Source organism: Balaenoptera acutorostrata, chromosome 16, assembly GCF_949987535.1.
Source record: "Balaenoptera acutorostrata chromosome 16, mBalAcu1.1, whole genome shotgun sequence".
NCBI classification, from domain to species: Eukaryota; Metazoa; Chordata; class Mammalia; order Artiodactyla; family Balaenopteridae; genus Balaenoptera; species Balaenoptera acutorostrata.
Window position 1 is genome coordinate 50,439,228 of NC_080079.1, and position 20,850 is coordinate 50,460,077.

Below are 20,850 nucleotides of genomic sequence, written 5' to 3' on the forward strand. Positions count from 1 at the left end.
ATTAATGAATATAAAAGGTAGTTATTTGAGAAGATTAATAAAATTGGTAAAACTCTAGCGAAAATGATCAGTAAAAAAAAAGAGAGAGGACACAAATTAGCAATATCAGGTAATACTGTTACGAGTCCAAGCTTGCTCTGTTCACCACCAGACAGGCCAATGAATTGGAGACCAGGAGTTGAGGCAAGGAATACGACTTTATTCAGAAAGCCGGCAGACGGAGAAGATGGCAGAATAGTGTCTCTGAAAAACCATCTTTTCTGGGTCTGGATGCCAGTTTCTTTTATACAATCAGAGAGGGAGAGGCGGTGAGGAAGTAAAGTAAAAGGGCCATCAGTCTGGCAAAACATCTCCTGTAATGACCAAGCCTTGGTGAGGGGATGTGTTAGTTTCTTCTTTCTTGCAGCCATTCACAGGTGGGCAGGGTTCCCTGAGGCAGGCCATTATGTATGATTATAATAACAAAAGCAACGAAAAGCAAAGGTTAAAGTCAAACAGGTCCAACGTTGAGTCCGATTTACCTCTTCCCTGTTACAAATATTACTATAGATTCTACATATATCAAAAAGGATAATAAGAGAATATTATAACTTTATGCCAATAAATTGTTGTTGCTGTTGTTGTGCCAACAACCTAGATGAAATGAACAGATTTCTTGAAAGATACAAACTACCAAAGCTCACTCAAGAAGAAAGAGATAACCAGAATAGCCCTATATCTATTAAGTAAATTTAATTTGCAGTTAAACCTTCCAACAAAGAAAACTTCAGGCCCAGATGGCTTCCCTGAGTTCTACCAAACACGTACAGAAGAAATCAATCTAATTCTAAACAAACTCTTCCAGAAAACTGAAGAGGAAAAACTACATACCAACTCATTCTAAGGGCATTGCTCTAACACCAAAACCGGAAAAAGATATGTAACAGGGAAGAGCTAAATGGGACTCCATGTTGGATCTGTTTCTTTGACTTTAACCTTTGCTTTTCGTTGCTTTTGTTATTATAATCATATATAATGGCCTGCCTCAGGGAACCCTGCCCGCCTGTGAATGGCTGCAAGAAAGAAGAAATTAGCACATCCCCTCACTGAGGCTGGCCATTCCAGGAGATGTTTTGCAAGACTGATGGACCTTTTTACTTTACTTCCTCGCCACCTCTCCCTCTCTATTTTGCCTTTTTACTTTACTTCCCTCTCTGACTCTATAAAAGAAACTGGCATCCAGACCCCGATAAGATGGTCTTTTGGGGACCCTAGTCCGCCATCTTCTTGGTCTGCTGGCTTTCCAAATAAAGTCATATTCCTTGCCTCAACACCTCATCTCCCAATTTACTGGCCTGTCACGCGGTGAGCAAAGTGAGCTTGGACTCGGTAACAGTTACTACAAGAAAAGAAAACTGCAGACAACACAGACATAAAAATTCTTATTAACAGATGTTAGTGGGAATTCCCTGGTGGTCCAGCAGTTAGGTCTCCGTGCTTCCACTGCCAAGGGCCCAGGTTCTACCCCTGGTCAGGGAACTAAGATCTCACAAGCCGTGCATGGCGTGGCCAAAAAAACAAAAACCCAGAAATGCAAAGTTGGTTTAATATGCAAAAATCAATCAATGTAATTAATTATATTAAAAGATTGGAAAAAAACTATGATCATCTCAATCGATGGCGAAAAAAGCATTTGAAAAATTCTAACATCCATTTCTGATTTAAAAAAAATTTTTTTTTCAGGACTTCCCTGGTGGCACAGTGGTTAAGAATCCTCCTGCCAATGCAGGGGACACGAGTTCAAGCCCTGGTCCGAGAAGATCCCACATGCCGCGTACACCACAACTACTGAGCCCACGTGCCACAACTACTGAAGCCCACGTGCCTAGAGTCCATGCTCTGCAACAAGAGAAGCCACCGCAATGAGAAGCCCGTGCACTGCAACAAAGAGTAGCCCCTGCTCGCCACAACTAGAGAAAGCCTGCACACAGCAACAAAGACCCAACACAGCGAAAAATAAATAAATTTTTTAAAAAAATTAAAAAACAATTTTTTTTCAGAAAACTAGGAATAAAAGGGAACTTCATCAACCTGATAAAGGCATCTATGAAAAACATACAGCCAATATCATACTTAATAATGAAAGAATAAATGCTTTCTCCCTAAGATCAGAAACAAGGTAAAAGTGCTTGCTCTTACAGCTTTTTTTCAATATTGTATTAGAGGAGCTATCAAGTGTAACGAGGAAAGAAAAATAAATAAAAGGCATCCAGACTGGATAGAAAGAAGTAAAACTGTCTTAACACAAGTAAAATGACCATCTATGTAGAAAATCCAAATCCACCAAAGAGTTGCTATTGAGTTTAGTGGGTATAGCAAAGTTACAAAATACAAGGTCAATATACGAAAATCAACTGTATTTCTACATATTACCAATAAACAATTAAAACTGAAATTCTTAAAAATACCATTTATAATAGCATAAAAATAGAAACTAGGGGTATGTCTGACAAACAATGTGAAAGTCCTATACTCTGAAAACTATAAAACACAGCTAAGGAATTAAAGAAGATCTAAACAAATGGAGAGATACATCTTGTTCATGGATTGGCAAACTCAGTGTTAAGATGCTTCAGTTCTTCCCCAAATTGATCTATAGCTTCAACAAAATCCCAATCAAAATCCCAGTAGGCTTTTTTTGTAGAAATTGACAAACTGATTCTAAAATCCACATGGAAATGCAAAGGTTATAGAACAGCCAAAACAACTTTGAAAAGAACAAAGTTGGAAGGCTAATAATATCTGACTTCAAGACTTATCAGTATAAAACTTCAGTAATCAAAATAGTGTGCTATTGGTGGAAAGATAGACAAATAGATCAATAAAGCAGAAGAAAGTCCAGAAATAGAACATACATGTGGACAACTGATTTTGACAAAGGTGCAAAGGCAATTCAATGGAATAATCTTTTCAACAACTAGTGCTTGAACAACTGGATAGTCATACAGCAAAAAACAAACAAAAAAAACCCAACTTCAAGCCATACCTCACGTTATATACAAAATTAACTCAAAATAGATCATAAACCCAAATTTAAAACCTAAAACTCTAAAACTTTTAGAATAACATGTAGGAGATAAATTTTTGTGACATTGGGTTAGGCAAAGATTTCCTAGAAATGACACCAAAAGCACAATTCATACAAGAATAAATGGATAAACTGGACTTCATTAAAATTTAAAACTTGTGCTCTTCAAAAGACCTGGGTAAAATAATGAAAAGACAAGTAAAAGACTACAACAAAGGCAAGCAAAAGACAAGCAACATTTTTGCAAAGCTTATAGTTGATAAAGAATTTTTACCCAGGGAGTTCCCTGGTGGCCTAATGGTTAGGATTCTGGGCTTTCACTGCCGTGACCCAGGTTCAGTCCCTGGTCTGGGAACTGAGATCCTGCAAACTGCACAGCACAGCCAAAAAAAAAAAAAAAGAAAGAAAAATAATTTTTACCCAGAACATAAAGCACTCTCAAAATTCAATAAAACAATCAAGTCAATTTTTTTAGGTAGGCAAAAGATTTCAATCGACACTTCATCAAAGAAGATATATAGTTGGCAATAAAGTACATAAAAGATGTTCAACACCATCAGTCAATAAGGAAATGCAAATTAAAACCACAATGACCCATTACTACACACCTATTAGAATGAACAAAATTAAAAAGAATGTCCATACCAAGTGTTGAGGTAGGTGTGGAAAAAACAGAACTCTCATACACTGCTGGTGGAAATGTAAAATGGTACAGCTACTTTGGAAAACAGTTAGGCAGTTTCTTTATTTTTATTTTTTGGCAGTTTCTTTAAAAGTTAAACATATGCCTACCATATAATCCAGCTATTGACTCAGTTCCTAGGTATTTACTCATGAAAAAAGAAAGACTATGTAATGCCTTATATTTGAATGTTTATAAAAGCTTTATTTATAATAGCCAAGAACTGGAAACAATCCAGATGTCCATCCACAGCTGAACAGATAAACAAATCACAGTATATTCATATAATATGTACTACTGATACACACAACCACATAGATACATCTCAAAGAATTTGCTAAGTTAAAGACGCCAAACAAAACAATGTATGTACTGTATGAGTCCATGTATATAAAACCATAGAGAATTCAAAGTAATCTCTACTGACAGAAAGCAGATTGATTGCCTGGAAAAATCGGGGGCAGGGATGAGGAGTCAGAAGAGATTACAGAGAGACAGCTGACTGTTTCATGACTGTGGTGACGGTTGCATGGGTTTCATGTCAAAACTCACCAAAGTGAATGTGCATGCTTTAAAAAAGGGTAATTTCCTGTGTGAAAATTACACCCCAAAAACCCTGTTAGGGCTTCCCTGGTGGTGCAGTGGTTGAGAATCTGCCTGCCAATGCAGGGGACACGGGTTCGAGCCCTGGTCTGGGAAGATCCCACATGCCGCGGAGCAACTAGGCCCGTGAGCCACAACTACTGAGCCTGCATATCTGGAGCCTGTGCTCCGCAGCAAGAGAGGCCACGATAGTGAGAGGTCCGCGCACCGCGATGAAGAGTGGCCCTCGCTCGCCACAACTAGAGAAAGCCCTCGCACAGAAACGAAGACCCAACACAGCCAAAAATAAATAAATAAATAAATAAAAATTTAAGAATGGTCATTCCAATTTAAAAAAAAAAAATTTTTTTTTTTAAGCTGACACTCTGAATCACATTTGAAAAGCACTAACTCTGGACTTTCCTGGTGACACAGTGGTTCCTGCCTGCCAATGCAGGGGACACGGGTTCAAGCCCTGGTCTGGGAAGATTCCACATGCCACGTACCAACTAAGCACGTGTGCCACAACTACTGAGCCTGCGCTCTACAGCCTGTGAGCCACAACTACTGAAGCCCACGTGCCTAAAGCCCGTGCTTCACAAGAGAAGCCACCACAATGAGAAGACCGCTCACCGCAACAAAGAGTAGACCCCACTCTCCGCAACTAGAGAAAAGCCCACGCACAGCGACGAAGACCCAATGCAGCCAAAAAATAAATAAATAATTAAATTAAAAAAAAAAAGAAAACCACTAACTCTGAAGTATCCTATTAACTGCATATGACACAACTCTTACATTTCTGTGGATGAACCAAAAGTGGGCATAGCATGCTAGTAAAAAAGCCCAAGAAATATAGTTGAGAATCTTAGCATGTGATCTCTTAGGAGCTTCAACTTATTTTATTTGGGACCAGATTCTTTTCACTAGAAAAACTGTTAAAATAATCTTAGTCCACTTAAAACACATTTAGCATTTAACAAAATCTAAAACCATCTATAAGAATTCAGAAAATTATTTATGCAGACTGGAGAATAAAGTTAAAATTCAGTATCAAGATCCAAAGTTCCTGAGTTATTCTCAATAACTCAACCTATAAAAGCACCAAATATAGTAATCTTACACAAATTCTGAGGAAAATTTTTGACCAAATTTTTCTTCTTCATTAAAAAACTTAAATTATCTAACAATAAACCTGCAGAAACATCTCATTTTTTTCAACCCTTACTTGCCCTCTGAATACATTTGCTATGGACTTCCCTGGTGGCGCTGTGGTTGGGAATCCGCCTGCCAGTGCAAGGGACACGGGTTCGAGCCCTGGTCTGGTAAGATCCCACATGCTGTGGAGCAACTGGGCCCGTGCGCCCTAACTACTGAGCCTGCACTTTACAGCCCGCAAGCCACAAATGCTAAGCCCACGCGCCACAACTACTGAAGCCCGCGTACCTAGAGCCCATGCTCCGCAACAAGAGAAGTCACAGCAATGAGAAGCCCGCACACCACATCGAAGAGTAACCCCTGTTGCCTTGACAACAGAAAAGCCCGCACGCAGCAACGAAGACCCAACGCAGCCAAAAATAAATAAATAAATAAATACATTTGCTATAGTAGCTGCTGGAAAACTTTCTATTAGTTTCCAAAACTGATAATCACTGACATTTACTCATTACTGGCATTTAGCAACCTTAACTATAGCTTTAAATGCTGTTTAATTTGTTATGCCTTCAACCAGGAGTTAGCATCTTTTTAGCATCATTTCTGTAGTTGGGAATGCAATTTAGTGAAAAGTATTTCCCACTAAAATTGTAGCAGTTTATCTAGTTATTTTCACTATTTTACTCTCTCTTCATTCCAAAGTGTATAGCATTTTGAACCTAAAACATACTCCTTTTACTACTGCACTCAAAATAAATTAATTATATTTAGTTCATGGAAATTGTGTGAGTGTGTGTATAAAATTCATCAGGCATTCTTCCATGTAGTATGCTTCTGAGAATGAAATTTATACACACACTCACACTCACACACGCATATTTGAGTTCAGGAAGTATGTTACTACATTATACAAAGCAGTAAGTAAATTCCGTAATTCTGTATCAATGCTAACTTTTAACACTCATGTATAGATGATAGCTTAGTAACTTGATAAAATGTTTATCTCAACAGTGATTCTGGCTACAGTCATTTTTCTATTTCTGGCTTATTAAATGATAAGCTGCTTTTAACTACATGCAAAAAATATTTTTAGGTAATCCCTAATAATTACAAATTAACCTCAAAGGATTGTAGGCAAAATGTTAGGCAGATGTCAGTATCTGTTTCAGCTACTTACAGAGATCTATATTTCACTTTTATATTCAATTACACATTTTCCCCACAAATGGCAGCTTCTTTGCTTATATTAAAACTAGCGGACTTCCCTGGTGACGCAGTGGTTAAGAATCCTCCTGCCAATGCAGGGGACATGGGTTCAAGCCCTGGTCCAGGAAGATCTCACATGCTGTGGAGCAACTAAGCCCATGCGCCACAACTACTGCGCCTGCGCTCCAGAGCCCACGAGCCACAACTACTGAGCCCGTGTGCCACAATTACTGAATCTCGCGTGCCTAGAGCCCGTGCTCCACAACAAGAGAAGCCACCGCAATGAGAAGCCCGAGCACCACAACGAAGAGCAGCCCCCGCTCACCGCAACTAGAGAAAGCCCGAGCGCAGCAATGAATACCCAACGCAGCCAAAAATTAATAAATAAATAAATTTATTAAAAAAAAAAAACTAGCAATGTCTTATATAAATAAAGGTCTTACCTGAACGCTTATCCTCTAGGTGTGTCGCTAAATCTGACATCTTCACAAAGGAGGGTGTGTTTTTTTGAAATTTTGCTTTAAATGTAATTGCCCTTATATCATCATCAAACAGGCACTCACAAGATGACCATGGTGTCGTATGCAATTCTAGGTTCTCTAGGATGCAATTGCGCTGAACAAAAAGATATTTAAATTCCCAAATACAATCTTAAACAAAACAAAAACAAAAAGTTACCAAAAAGGAAATTATCTAGGCTCAAAATCAGATTAAATAGATTGACCTGATTAAATCAGTTAAATACAACTTTCATCACATTAAGGAATTTGGATATAAAGAGGCAAAATATGAATGTTGTATTAAGGCAATAAGATAAGAACGCTAGAGATAATTTTAACAAAAATTTTTCTAAAGATTACTTGGTCTCCTAAACAGTCATAATTTATCATAACCAACTGCTTTTCAAAGTAGCAAACTCACATTTTGATATCTGCAGAAAAGATATTTTAAAATAATGGCATAGAAATGGACGTCTGCCATAATCAATATTACTCATTGATTTTTCAACACCTTAGTTTTCTTTTATATTTATTCATTTATTTAGTTGCACTGGGTCTTAGTTGAGGCAGGTGGGCTTCCTTAGTTGTGGCTCTCGGGCTCCTTAGTTGTGGCATATGGGCTCCTTAGTTGCAGCTTGAGAGCTCTTTAGTTGTGACATACGAACTGTTAGTTGCGGCATGCATGTGGGATCTAGTTCCCTGACCAGGGATAGAACCTGGGCCCACTGCATTGGGAGTGCAGAGTCTTAACCACTGTGCCACCAGGTAAGTCCCCTTAGTTTTCTTATTTAGCTAATTTTTCCACAACAAAAATAAAAGCATTTAGACTCAGTTGCTCCTATTTTTAATTCCCTTAGTAATAATTCTGAACCACAGTAGCACAGACCTTCTTGCCAAATAATCAGACTATATATTAATAGATTCAACTTTAAAACTATATCAAAACAAAAAGAGGTCTCTTAGCACTAAGTTTTCTAATGACAGTTGTCTTTTTAGTTTCCCACATACTTCAGGCCATAAATCTAATTCACACACCCTACCAGCTTCCTCATTTTCTTTCATTGGACAGCTTTTTTTTTGTGGACAGTCTTAAAACAAGTCAATACATCTGTATAGACAGAGCATCATTAGAAAGAACTAAAGCATATATATTCCAAGCTGTTGCTTAAAACCAATCACTATTTTAAAATAGCTTTCTTGCCTTATTATAAAATACATGCTTAGAAATCACAGATAAGCAAAGAAATAAATGGCAGCTATAATCAACACCTCAAAATAAACACAGTTAATATTTTAGTGGCCATCTAGTTGTTCTCAATTTGTTTGATTTTTACTTATGTCAACTATATTTTTACATGTCATTAAGTATTATTCTACATTATTTTAAAATACTACGTAATATGTCATTGCACAGATATACCAAAATCTTAAAAATTATTAGAGTAATCCTCTCTTTTGGGGCATGTTTCTTATTTTTCACTATTATAAATAGTACTGTGATAAAATATTTTTAGCTACATCTTTATGCACAACCGTGATAAATTCCTATTAATTATAATTGTTAGGCCAAAGGTATTCCAAATTCTAAGGCTTTCATATGCATTGTCAATTGTCCTCAAGAAAGGTTTTACCCCTGAAACTAATAGACTGTAAGTCAATTATACTTCAGTTAGAAAAACAGAAAAGAAAAAGAAAGGTTTGCCAATTTACATCTTCAGTAGTTTAGGAGAGTGGCTATTTCCCCGTATCTTCTCTATTGATTTCTTAGGAGAAAAATCAGCTGTGATTATTATTTTATTTGTCTGTCTTCCATTACTAGTAAGAGTAACTATTTTCATACATTTATTGGCCACTTTAATTTCCTCTTTGGGTACTTGCCTGTTCATATCTATTGCCCATTTATTCTTACAAGTATTTGTCTTTTGCATATGGCATTACTTTCTGACAAAATGCAATTTTTTTCTGGTTTTTCACTTGCATTTTAATTTTGTATATAGTGATTTTTAGTTGATTTTTAATGCAGTTTTTTGTTGCTATATTTTATTTAACCTACTAGTCTTTGGGTTCCAAATAAGTTCACTTATATTTTCTTCTAGTACTCATTGCTCCTTTTTTAAAATATTTGAATTTCTAATGCACCTGGAATTTATTTTGGCACAAATATAAAGTATAAGTTTAATTCTTATTTTTTCTCAAATTGTTAGCTAGATATTCCAAATATTATCTACTTTTTAAAGGAAAAAAATTTGCTTTAATTTTTAAATTATAAAATAAAATATACTTTTTGTAAAATATTTAGACAGTAAAAGAAAAGTAATAGGTAAGATAAGATTGCCCATGTTTCAATAAAATGGATAATGGGTACTTCAGTTGATTATAGTATTCTGTCTATATGTTTGAAGTTTTTAAAAAAATATATTTATTCATTTATTTATTTTTGGCTGCATTGGGTCTTCGCTGCTGTGCTCAGGCTTTCTCTAGTTGTGGCGAGCGGGGGCTACTCTTCGTTGCGGTGTGCAGGCTTCTCATTGTGGTGGCTTCTCTTGTTATGGAGCATGGGCTCTAGGCACACGGGCTTCAGTAGTTGTGGCACATGGGCTCAGTAGTTGTGGCTCACGGGCTCTAGAGCGCAGGCTCAGTACTTGTGGCGCACAGGCTTAATTGCTCCACGGCATGTGGGATCCTCCTGGACCAGGGCTCAAACCCATGTCCCCTGCATTGGCAGGCAGATTCTTAACTACTGTGTCACCAGGGAAGTCCCTGTTTGAAGTTTTTTATACTAAAAGATTTAAAAAATAAATGCAGACTCCATACATGCATAAAATTCAAACTAAAGGTATAAAGAAAAAATAAAAACCACATAATACTACTATATAGATATAGCCACTGCTAGCATTTTAGTATCTGTATTTCCAGATTTTTTAAAAATTAATTAATTTATTAATTTATTTTTGGCTGTGTTGGGTCTTCCTTGCTGCGCACAGGCTTTCTCTAGTTGTGGTGAATGGGGGGCTAATCTTCGTTGCGGTGCATGGGCTTCTCGTTGCAGTGGCTTCTCTTGTTGCGGAGCACGGGCTCTAGGCACGCAGGCTTCAGTAGCTGCGGCACGCGGGCTCAGCAGTTGTGGCTCGCAGGCTCTAGAGAGCAGGCTCAGTAGTAGTGGCGCATGGGCTTAGTTGCTCCACGGCATGTGGGATCTTCCCAGACCATGGATCGAACCTGTGTCCCCTGCATTGGCAGGCAGATTCTCAACCACTGCACCACCAGGGAAGTCCCTGTATTTCCAGATATTTTAATGTGTATATACATACTTATATATCCACTTTTATTAAAATGGGATCCTATTATACATGAAGTTTTATAACCTACCTTTTTTTTTTTAATTTTTATTTATTTATTTATTTATGGCTGTGTTGGGTCTTCGTTTTCTGTGCGAGGGCTTTCTCTACTTGTGGCGAGCGGGGGTCACTCTTCATCGCAGTGCACGGGCCTCTCACTGTCGTGGTTTCTCTTGTTGTGGAGCACAGGCTCCAGACGCGCAGGCTCAGTAATTGTGGCTCACAGGCCCAGTTGCTCCGCAGCATGTGGGATCTTCCCAGACCAGGGCTCGAACCCGTGTCCCCTGCATTGGCAGGCAGATTCTCAACCACTGCACCATCAGGGAAGCCCCTATAACCTACTTTTTTAAACTAAATATTCTATAATGTACACCTCTCCAGGCTAGTGAACATACACATCTTTTTTTTTTTTTTTTAAATTCACGTTCTTTTATTTATTTATTTATTTATTTATTTATGACTGTGTTGGGTCTTCGTTTCTGTGCGAGGGCTTTCTCTAGTTGTGGCAAGTGGGGACCACTCTTCATCGCGGTGCGCAGGCCTCTCACCATCGCGGCCTCTCTTGTTGCGGAGCACAGGCTCCAGATGCGCAGGCTCAGCAATTGTGGCTCACGGGCCCAGCTGCTCCGCGGCATGTGGGATCTTCCCAGACCAGGGCTCGAACCCATGTCCCCTGCATTGGCAGGCAGACTCTCAACCACTGCGCCACCAGGGAAGCCCCATACACATCTTTGATAGTGAATATCTTTGTGTGTCTACCAGACCACAAATAACCCCCTTAACTGTTCCCTCACCCTCTGAAATAAGCTCAGATACTCCAACCGGTACTTTTTTTTCTTTTTTTTTTTTGGCCGCTTAGTGCAGCATGAGGGATCTTAGTTCCCATACCCCCTGCAATGGAAGTGCAGAGTCCTAACCACTGGACCGACAGGGAACTGCCTACTTTTTGACCCTGTCCTCCAGGCCACAGCTGACTGAATCAAATTCAATCTAGGCAATCAGATTCTCTTTGCTGGGAATTTAGAAATGGAACTGGTCTCTTAAAAGGAAAAGTAAAATAGGAGCTACAGAGTAACCATCTGCTTTCCATAAGGTTGAGAAGCAGGGAAAGTCTAGACTGAATGAATAAAGCAGATCCATGGAGATGGTGCCTGGGACCCAAAAAGCTTTACAGCTCCTAGTTCCAAGTCCCCCTGAAACCCATCACTCTTGTCCTATGTACTATGACATACTCCTGTATACTTCCAATATATTCCCCTTAATTGTTTAAGTTAACCATGATAGAGTTCTAGTTTTAACTACAAGCCCTCAGTGTCCAAGTTCAAATATAATTTCTTAATACATCCAATGGATGCAAAACCTTCATGTGCATGCATTTTTAACTTTGTGATTCTTTTCTTATCATTTGAAACAAGCCAAGTTATTTCCTCCTCAAACTTGAGTCTTTTACTCCTTAAAGACAGTGGGAACTTTGAATGGCTGCCTGATCTGGGTTTTGTTTTTTTTGTTTTTTTTCTGGCCATGCTGAGGGGCATGCGGGATCTTAGTTCCCTGACCAGGGACTGAAACCATGCCCCCTACAGTGGAAGCACGGAGTCTTAACCACTGGACCACTAGGGAAGTCCTCTGATCTGTACTTTATTCTTCATTCATTCATAAAGAAAATATCTACTAGCACAGGCAGTGCTGTGTGATGGGGATACAATGGTGAACAAGCTAGCCAGGGTGCTTTTATTCACAGACTTTACAACCTACTGGGAAATTTAGTTAATTACCAAGCAAGCAAATAAGCTGGATCATCTGTCTGTGTTAGGTGGCATGAGTGCTATACAAAGAGTGACCTGGGACTTCCCTGGTAGCGCAGTGGTTAAGAATCTTCCCTGGTGGCGCAGTGGTTAAGAATCTGCCTGCCAATGCAGGGAACACGGGTTCAAGCCCTGGTCCAGGAAGATCCCACATACCACGGAGCAGCTAAGCCCGTGCTCCACAACTACTGAACCTGCGCTCTAGAGCCTGCGAGCCACAACTACTGAAGCCCGTGCACCTAGAGCCCGTGCTCCGCAACAAGAGAAGCCACCGCAATAAGAAGCCCGTGCACCGCAACGAAGAGTAGCCCCCGCTCGCCGCAACTAGAGAAAGCCCCCTCGCAGCAACGAAGACCCAATGCAGCCAAGAAAAAACAAAGAGTGACCTGATAGGGAGTGATTATGTATATTCATGTGTGAGGCCTCTCTGGGGAAATGAAATTGGCGAGCCATCCATGTGGGAGAACTGGAGGAAAAAGCACTCTAGGCAGGGCAAACATGTAAATTCAAGATCCCAAGGCAGGAAAAAGGCTGGCATGTTCAAGTAGCAGAAAGGAGCTAAGCTAGTAGGTCTGAGGGAGACTGACCAGTACTGAGACAATTCGTGATACAATTCTATATTTGAATCATGAATTAAGGGCAGGTACGGATATCAAACCTCCATGCAGACATAACTGTGATTTTGCATGAAGTATAATTATAAAGGTTGAGATCATTTGTATTACTCTGTGCTTAATTAGTAATGTCATGAGAGTACTTTATTGTAATCTGTTTTATTTTTTAAATATTAGACTTCTATTAAATGATTTCAGGAGAATATTGCATTGGAAAGGCATTTAGTTCTGAATAGCTTATTTTATGCATACTCAATTCCCAAGAAGTGTAATTTATGTCCCTAGCCCACCCTCATTAGGACCTAAACTGTGACCAATGCTTGCTACACATGAGGCATACCAAATTCCTACTAACAACGCATATTTCTAAAAAACGCAAGTTGGGGATTAGTCTCTTATTATTCTTCTCTAAAACATTGACTCTGTTATCTCCAGTATTCAGTAATGACTGCTTGACGATCATTTCTGATTATATCACCTAAATGTGAGTTTGTTTTCCTTGGGAACAAGTAAAACCAGGGCCCAGTACAGAAAGAATAATACAGAGAATGCCTTAAGAAAAAAAAAGATACACTAAATGAATAGACAGAATGCTAACAATTTGTGAAAGTAGAATCACTTACTTAAATGATCCTTCAAAATTGGTATTTTCCCATTTTAGAAAGAATGATCTTGAGGTATTAAGGTAGATATTAAAACTTAAAAAACAATGATTATAAATAAATATGCTGAATGAATGAACAAAGAACAACTATACCTTAATTCCTGGATTCATAAATTTTCAATATTAACCTAAATATCACAGAATTATCTAGAGATAACTACAATTCCTCTTCTATTAACCAAATAACTATTAGTTTTAAAAGAATATTCATATTAAGCATGGAGCAATCTGCTTCACTACAGCTCCACTGTAACTGGAATGACACCTTCGACCTACATTCTGCTCAGCATGCAGTAGACTCATGTTCCTGGCCGTGACATGGTGGTCAACAACGATGGTTTGTCTATCATTGACACATGTTTCAGATTTCTCAACCAAACAAATGTTTGTCACTGCTTGATCTTAACATAAAAGTCAAAAGTCAAATCCTAGTTATGGGCTATTAATGATTAAGAGAGACGATGTGATAGATCTTATCTTTAGATAACTATTTTGAAATAGAAGTTTGCAAAGAAACATTAACTCTTTCAGGTAAAAAAGAATGGGTCACATACTTAATCTTTGAATTAATTTAGCAGAGTAAAATAACTCGTAAGCCAGTAATTAAACTGTTTCTGATTGTTGCAGCTAAAGGATCTCACAATATCAAAAAGAAGATGTTATACTATTTTATTGAAACATCAATTCCATTTAATTCAATACATCATAAGTGATTAACTTATGCTTTAAAGAAAAATGTAATCATGTGTCATACTTTAAACATGAACATTCTATGGATGGCTAATAGTCCACACTTTTAAAACAACTGGAATAAAAACCTGGGGCACAGTAATTTATTAAACAGTAACACAGCGACTTGAAAGAGTTAATGCAACTCCCCTAACATCTGCCCTATAACCAGAGAGAAGTTTATTTATCAGAGTACTTTGGCTGAACAAAAATTGTAGAAGCGTCTCCAGAATTAAATTTTTAAACAACATTATCCAAAGAAGGTAAGATCTTCACTATAAAGGTAAAGTAGTATACCTGGGAATAAACAAAAGATTTTATTTTGCTACCATTAATTGTAGAGGACTTTTTAGATCACTGAATTGCTTACAGGAGGTATAAAATTATAACAGAAGAAATCTGCAAAAGAATATTCAATCATGATCAATTATATTTCAAACGTAGTCTGATCTCCAGAGTCTCTTCATCTTAGGCTCATAAGCATTAATCATTTACCTAACTATAAATAGATTAAATGCTTTTTGGTGTATTTACCTTTTTTCCTTTGAAGTTGAGGGTACCAGGCTGCTCCAGGACCCCATAATACAAGCACATAATGTTGACCTTGGGCCTGTTCCACTGTTAACATAACTTTCCTTTGCTTCTGTCCTCTATAACTGTATAATGCCTCTGGAAAAGGAAAAGGAATATTTTAGTTGGCATTACTCTATTACATGTGATACCGTACTTCAGTGTCTAATTATATCTACTGATAACCAAATGGTACACTAAGACGGTCCTGTATCTTAATTTTTTTTAATTGAAGTATAGTTGATTTACAATATGGTGTTAGTTTCAGGTGTACAGCACAATTCAGAAGAATATACATATATATATTCTTCTTCAGATTCTCTTCCCTTATAAGTTATTACAAAATATTGAGTATAGTTCCCTGTGCTATACAGTAGGTCCTTATTGTATCTTAATTTTTGTATAACCTAAAATTAAGGAGGCACCCAAAATGTTTACCTGTCAGTATAATGATATCAACAACTCTTAGAACTGCATGGACTAACACGTCCGGCTGAAGCTGCTCCAATTCTACAAATTCTATACTGCTCATTTTCTGAAGCTGCCTCCGAGGAAGATCTCTGAGATAGGAATGTTTTGAAGACACATACGCCAGTAAGTCTTGAAGTACAATATCACTAACCATACTGGAATCTAAGAAAGAAAGAAAAAAAAAGACCACATGTACAAAAAATGGAAACATTATATTTTCCTGATAACATATCTTCTTAGAACTGATTTTTATGTTGTAAAGTGTGATTAAATGTAAAACATGTTTTCATTTCTATAAAACATGTAGCTTATTCTTGAATCAGTTTAGATGCCAAAATAAGCTTGATATTTTTAACCAATGGAAATGGAATTATTTACGATCTCCAAAAAACTTGCCCTGCTCCCTTCTCTATTTTGTTAATAATATCATTTTTCCACCAATTAACCAAGACCAATATTTCAATTATTTTTTGATTCCTCCATTACCCTGTTGTATCCAACCAGTTCCCTAACTCCTGGAGTCTGATTTGATCACGTCTTCCTCAACTATCCCAACCACTGCTATTCTTCCTCAAGACTGTTAGCATTTCTCATCTGAAATACTCGAAGACTCCACTAACTGGCTCTCCCAGAACATGCCTTATTCTTTCCCACTGCTAAGCCTCTGCCTTCACTATATTCACTGGCTATAATGCTGTCATCCTCCTCTCTCCCCATCCAAATACTACACAGAAAAACAACCACTATAGACTCCCAGTGATTTCTCCTTCCCCTGAACTTAGTTTTTATCTCTAACTCTCATTTGGCATTTGTGCATGCACTACTTTATATTTATCTTGATTGTTAGATCGATTATGTAATTCTTAAGTCATTATGCTACTTAGATGTTTTTCTCTCTTGTCTCAATTTTTTTCCTCATTTTTATATGTACTTTACATACAATAAAATACACATTATAAATGTACAGATTGATTAGTTTTGCTGATTAAAATTTAATTTCCCTGAAGGAAAGGGAGGTATGTTTGAATAAATGACTGATTGTTGACGAAAAATAAGATCTTAGCAAAAAACAGGAGTACTTTTTAAAAAGCAGAGTCTATTAACTGATTTCAATAGAAAAAAATAAATGATTCTTCTTTCCTTCTCCCAGTATCATTTTCATCCTAACGTATTTCTTGTGCCACACTAAAGCCTCATTATTCACTCACTCATCAGTAGACCATCCACTACGTGCCAGGCATTATACCAGGTGCTAGGGACACAAAGACATGAACCCAAGGCTGAAGAAATTATCAACCTAGAGGTTGATAACCAACAATGGGCTTAGGGTATATGCAGTATATGTAAGCATTCCTAGGAGCACACCAAAAGAACTGCCCCGGGAAGTTGGAAGACGCTTTACTGAGGAAATATTTAGCAAGGTTTTGGAAAAATGCCTAATAAAAGGTTTCTAGGTAGTAACTGGGAAGGAAAGTATATTTCCAGGTAAAGAGAAGGGGCTGGTAATACTTTATGTACCTTAGACGCTTTTGATATTCTGATAAAGCATAGAGACCCATTATCAGAATAATTTTTTTTTAATGAATAGAGTTTATTTATTTATTTATTTATTTATTTTTGGCTGTGTTGGGTCTTCGTTGCTGCGTGTGGGCTTTCTCTAGTTGCGGCGAGCGGGGGCTACTCTTCGTTGCGGTGTGCAGGCTTCTAATTGCGGTGTCTTCTCTTATTGTGGAGCACGGGCTCTAGGTGCGCGGGCTTCATTAGTTGTGGCTCACAGGCTCTAGAGAGCAGGCTCAGCAGTTGTGGCACATGAGCTTAGTTGCTCTGTGGCATGTGGGATCTCCCCAGACTGGGGCTCGAACCTGTGTCCCCTGCAGTAGCAGGCGGATTCTTAGCCACTGCGCCACCAGGGAAGTCCCCAGAATAATATTTTTTATAACAGCTTTATTGGAATATAATTCACATACATACAGTTCACCCTTTTAAAGTGTACAATTCAGTGTTTTTTATAGTATTTCACAAAGTTATGTAACTATTACCATTATCTAATTTTAGAACATTTTTATTACAGAATAATATTTTTAAGTTCATGAAATGAAATAGGATAGTAAAACCAATTATATGGAAATACAGTAATCAAAATATTTTTAAAACTGGGGATAACCTATGAGCCTCATTAAAACATTAAATAACAAGATATAGCAGAGTATGCAGCAACTACTATAATTTCAAAGTATGCCAAAGTATCATGGGCATAAATGATATTCAAGTTATCTTCAACAACTGTAATGTGATATGAAAATATATGTGTTTTCCATTGGTGACCAAGTCACAAGTATTGATAATATTACTGAGGATTGTCACCTTATTCATAATGGAAGGAAATGCTAATTTTCAATAAGCAATTAGTGAAAACAAAGATGTAATATCTTACTGTTACCAGAGATGGAGGTGGGGGGAGGAGGAACTGGATGAAGACAGTCTAAAGGTACAAAGTTCCAGTTATAAGATAAATAAGTACTAGGGGTGTAATGTACAACATGATAAATATAATTAACACTGCTGTACATTATATATGAAAATGGTTAAGAGAGTAAATCCGAAGAGTTCTTATCACAAGGAAAAAGAATATTTTTCTATTTCTTTAATTTTGTATCTATATGAGATGAGAGATATTCACTAAACTTACTGTGATAATAATTTCATGATGTACCTAAGTCAAATTATTATGCTGTATGCCTTAAACTTATACAGTGCTGTATGTCAATTATATCTCAATAAAACTGTAAGGAAAAAAAAGATGTAAGGTCTTCCCATCCAAGTTTATGGACGCATTAATGTAGAGGAATCAATTTTCATAGACGAAAGAGTAGGAAGAACTTTTAGAAGGCTAGTGACCATCCAGCAGATGAAAGGACTAGAAACCAGGCAAGACTGCTTGAAGGGGAAAACGGTGATAGATTTGTGAACTAGTTCTGAGGTAGAATCCAAGAAGCAATTAGATGTGGAGGGTAAAGAAAAGACTGCAGAAGACATCAAGATTTCTGGCACAGCTGAGTGGATGGATAAAAACAAATGTTCTAAAGCTTTTAGAATCTGATACATGAAATCTATTCTAATTAAGGTCACTCAATTCCTAAATGAATTTTATAAAATAATGGTGATAGCATAACAAAGATAATGAGCATAAGAGAAAAGAACAGAGAGTATGAAAGATGAATGAGAAAAAGGGGAAGAGTGGGGATAAGGAGACCAATTAGGTTACAGCAAAACCCAACTCCAGATATCTCCTTCCACAGTTTATTCACCAGGCCTCCTGATTCCTCCTTCACAATATTTCCAGCACATTTGGAATCAGAAAAACGGTTCAATTCTGACTTTGTCAATAATGACTCCTCTGAACTTGTACTTAACATCTCTGGGCTTTATTCTTTATTCTTTATTCTTTATCTACAATAAGAGCTTTTTTGGGGGAAAAAAGATTGCTAATATCAAATTATTTGCTTATTCTTACTTCATAAAAATTTGTACAGAAACATCTGATTACTTAGATTTCAAATAAAACAGCCTACTTCATGAAAACATTGTGTTAAAACTTAGATTTATATTCTTAATTTAATAATATTTAAGATAAATTTATATCCTGTCACATTATCAGGACTAGGTTTGTAAAATTTATAACACCATACTGTAATGAGGAAAGAACAAGAGCATAATACACATATTGATCAAAAGTAAGAAGGCTCTCATGAGTTGTAACACCTTGCAAAAACAAAAAAACAAAAAAAACTCTTAACTAAACTAACCAAATTGACTTATTCTTTCAGAAGAAAAACAATTGCAATATTAGCAAAGTATCAACTGTTAACTATTTCCCTAAATCAAACAAAAAAAGCCTTAGAACATACTTTATTTAGCTACTAACTTGTGTAACCTGTGAAAAACAAGGCAATATAAATTCCTATGTAAGTATAAAAATAAATTTGAAGTAACCTCTAAAGGTTATTTAATTAGCTCAAGGTTTTTCACATTGTTCTACAAAACCTGAAGCTCCCCAGGTTCCATGGGATATTCTCCATCCAGAATTAGATCCTAAGATTTTTATGAAATTACTGAACTAGAGCAATCTCACTTGAATCTAGATCAGTCTTAAAACCAGAACTATCTACAACATCTGTCTCTCAAATCCCTTGCAAAATATTTACATACCATGTTATTTTCATTATTGTAAAACATTCTTTACCCTTCCATTGTATTAACATCTATAAAACATTTATAAAAGCCATTTAGCTCCTTGGAAATATGCTTTCGAAGATGTAGCAACTTCGAATGCTCATAATAAAAGATTAAACTTTAATCTTTTTTTTTCTAAACTTTAATCCTTTAAAGAAATCCCAAAATTAAAAATTGGCTGACTTCAACTAGCCAAAACCATACTGTTTTTAATTACTATAGGTTCACACTAAATCCTGATATCTAAGAGGGCAAATTATTCCTGCTTTTCTTTTTCAAAAATGCCCAGGCTAAAAATATATATATATAAATATAAATAAATAAATACAATAAATGCCCAGGCTGCTTTTGACCACTTACTCTTTTACCTATTAGAATAGTCTTATCAAATTTCATGAAAATCTTATTGGGATTTTGATTGGATTTTTACTGAATTTCAGAATAATCTCATCAAATTTCATGAAAATCTTATTGGGATTTTGATTGGATTTTTACTGACTTTATAGATCAACTTGGAGAGAACTGAAATCTTTACAATGTTAAATCTTTCAGTGAACAAAATATGTTTATTTAGTTCTTTAATTTCTCTTAATTTTTAATTTTTTCATTTAACAACAAAATTGTTAAATTTCTTACTAGATATTTAGTACCACATGATAATATTGTAAATGGTGCCTTCTCTTTATTTGTGTTACTAGTTGTTAGTCACTCCACTCTAGAAATGCAATTGACTTTTGTATATTAACCTTATACCTGGCCACCTTGCTAAACTTTCCCATTATTTCTAATAATTTGCTTGTAGTTTTAAGAGGGGAAAGATCCTTTGTAAATCTATAAATAATAATTATAATAATCCATCACATCATCTGTAAATAATGACAGCTTTATTTCTTCTTTTCCAATCTTTTTGGAAATTTCTCTTTCCATGTTTTCTCACACTGGTTAGTATCTCCAATAATATGCTGAATAAAAGTAGTAACAGCAGCATCCTAGTCTCGTTCCTAATTTTTTTAAGGAATGTTTCTAATATTTCTCCAATTAAGATATCTGCTCTGGATTTTTTAAAGATACTCCTTATGAATTTAAAATAAATTTCCTTCTATTCCCAATGAATAGGGGTTGAATTTTATTTTCAAAAGCTTTTTTGTACCTTTGAGATGAACATATATGGCTTTTTTTAACTTCTTTTTTTGAACTAATATTAGACTTACAAAAAAGTTGCAAAAATAGTGGAGTT

General features: G+C 36.6%; 1 protein-coding gene across 8 annotated transcripts in view; it reads right to left on the minus strand.

Moving 5' to 3' along the window:
* SHLD2 (shieldin complex subunit 2) overlaps positions 1-20,850 on the minus strand; it is a 165,824-nt gene that overhangs the window by 12,972 nt on the left and 132,002 nt on the right. For all 8 annotated transcript variants that reach the window (XM_057530488.1, XM_057530487.1, XM_028164603.2 and 5 more), the window contains 3 exons: positions 15,348-15,542; positions 14,874-15,008; positions 7,133-7,339 (listed from right to left, as the gene is read on the minus strand). In XM_057530488.1, the coding sequence (XP_057386471.1) occupies positions 7,133-7,339; positions 14,874-15,008; positions 15,348-15,542 (537 nt within the window). The remainder of the gene's footprint in view (positions 1-7,132; positions 7,340-14,873; positions 15,009-15,347; positions 15,543-20,850) is intronic.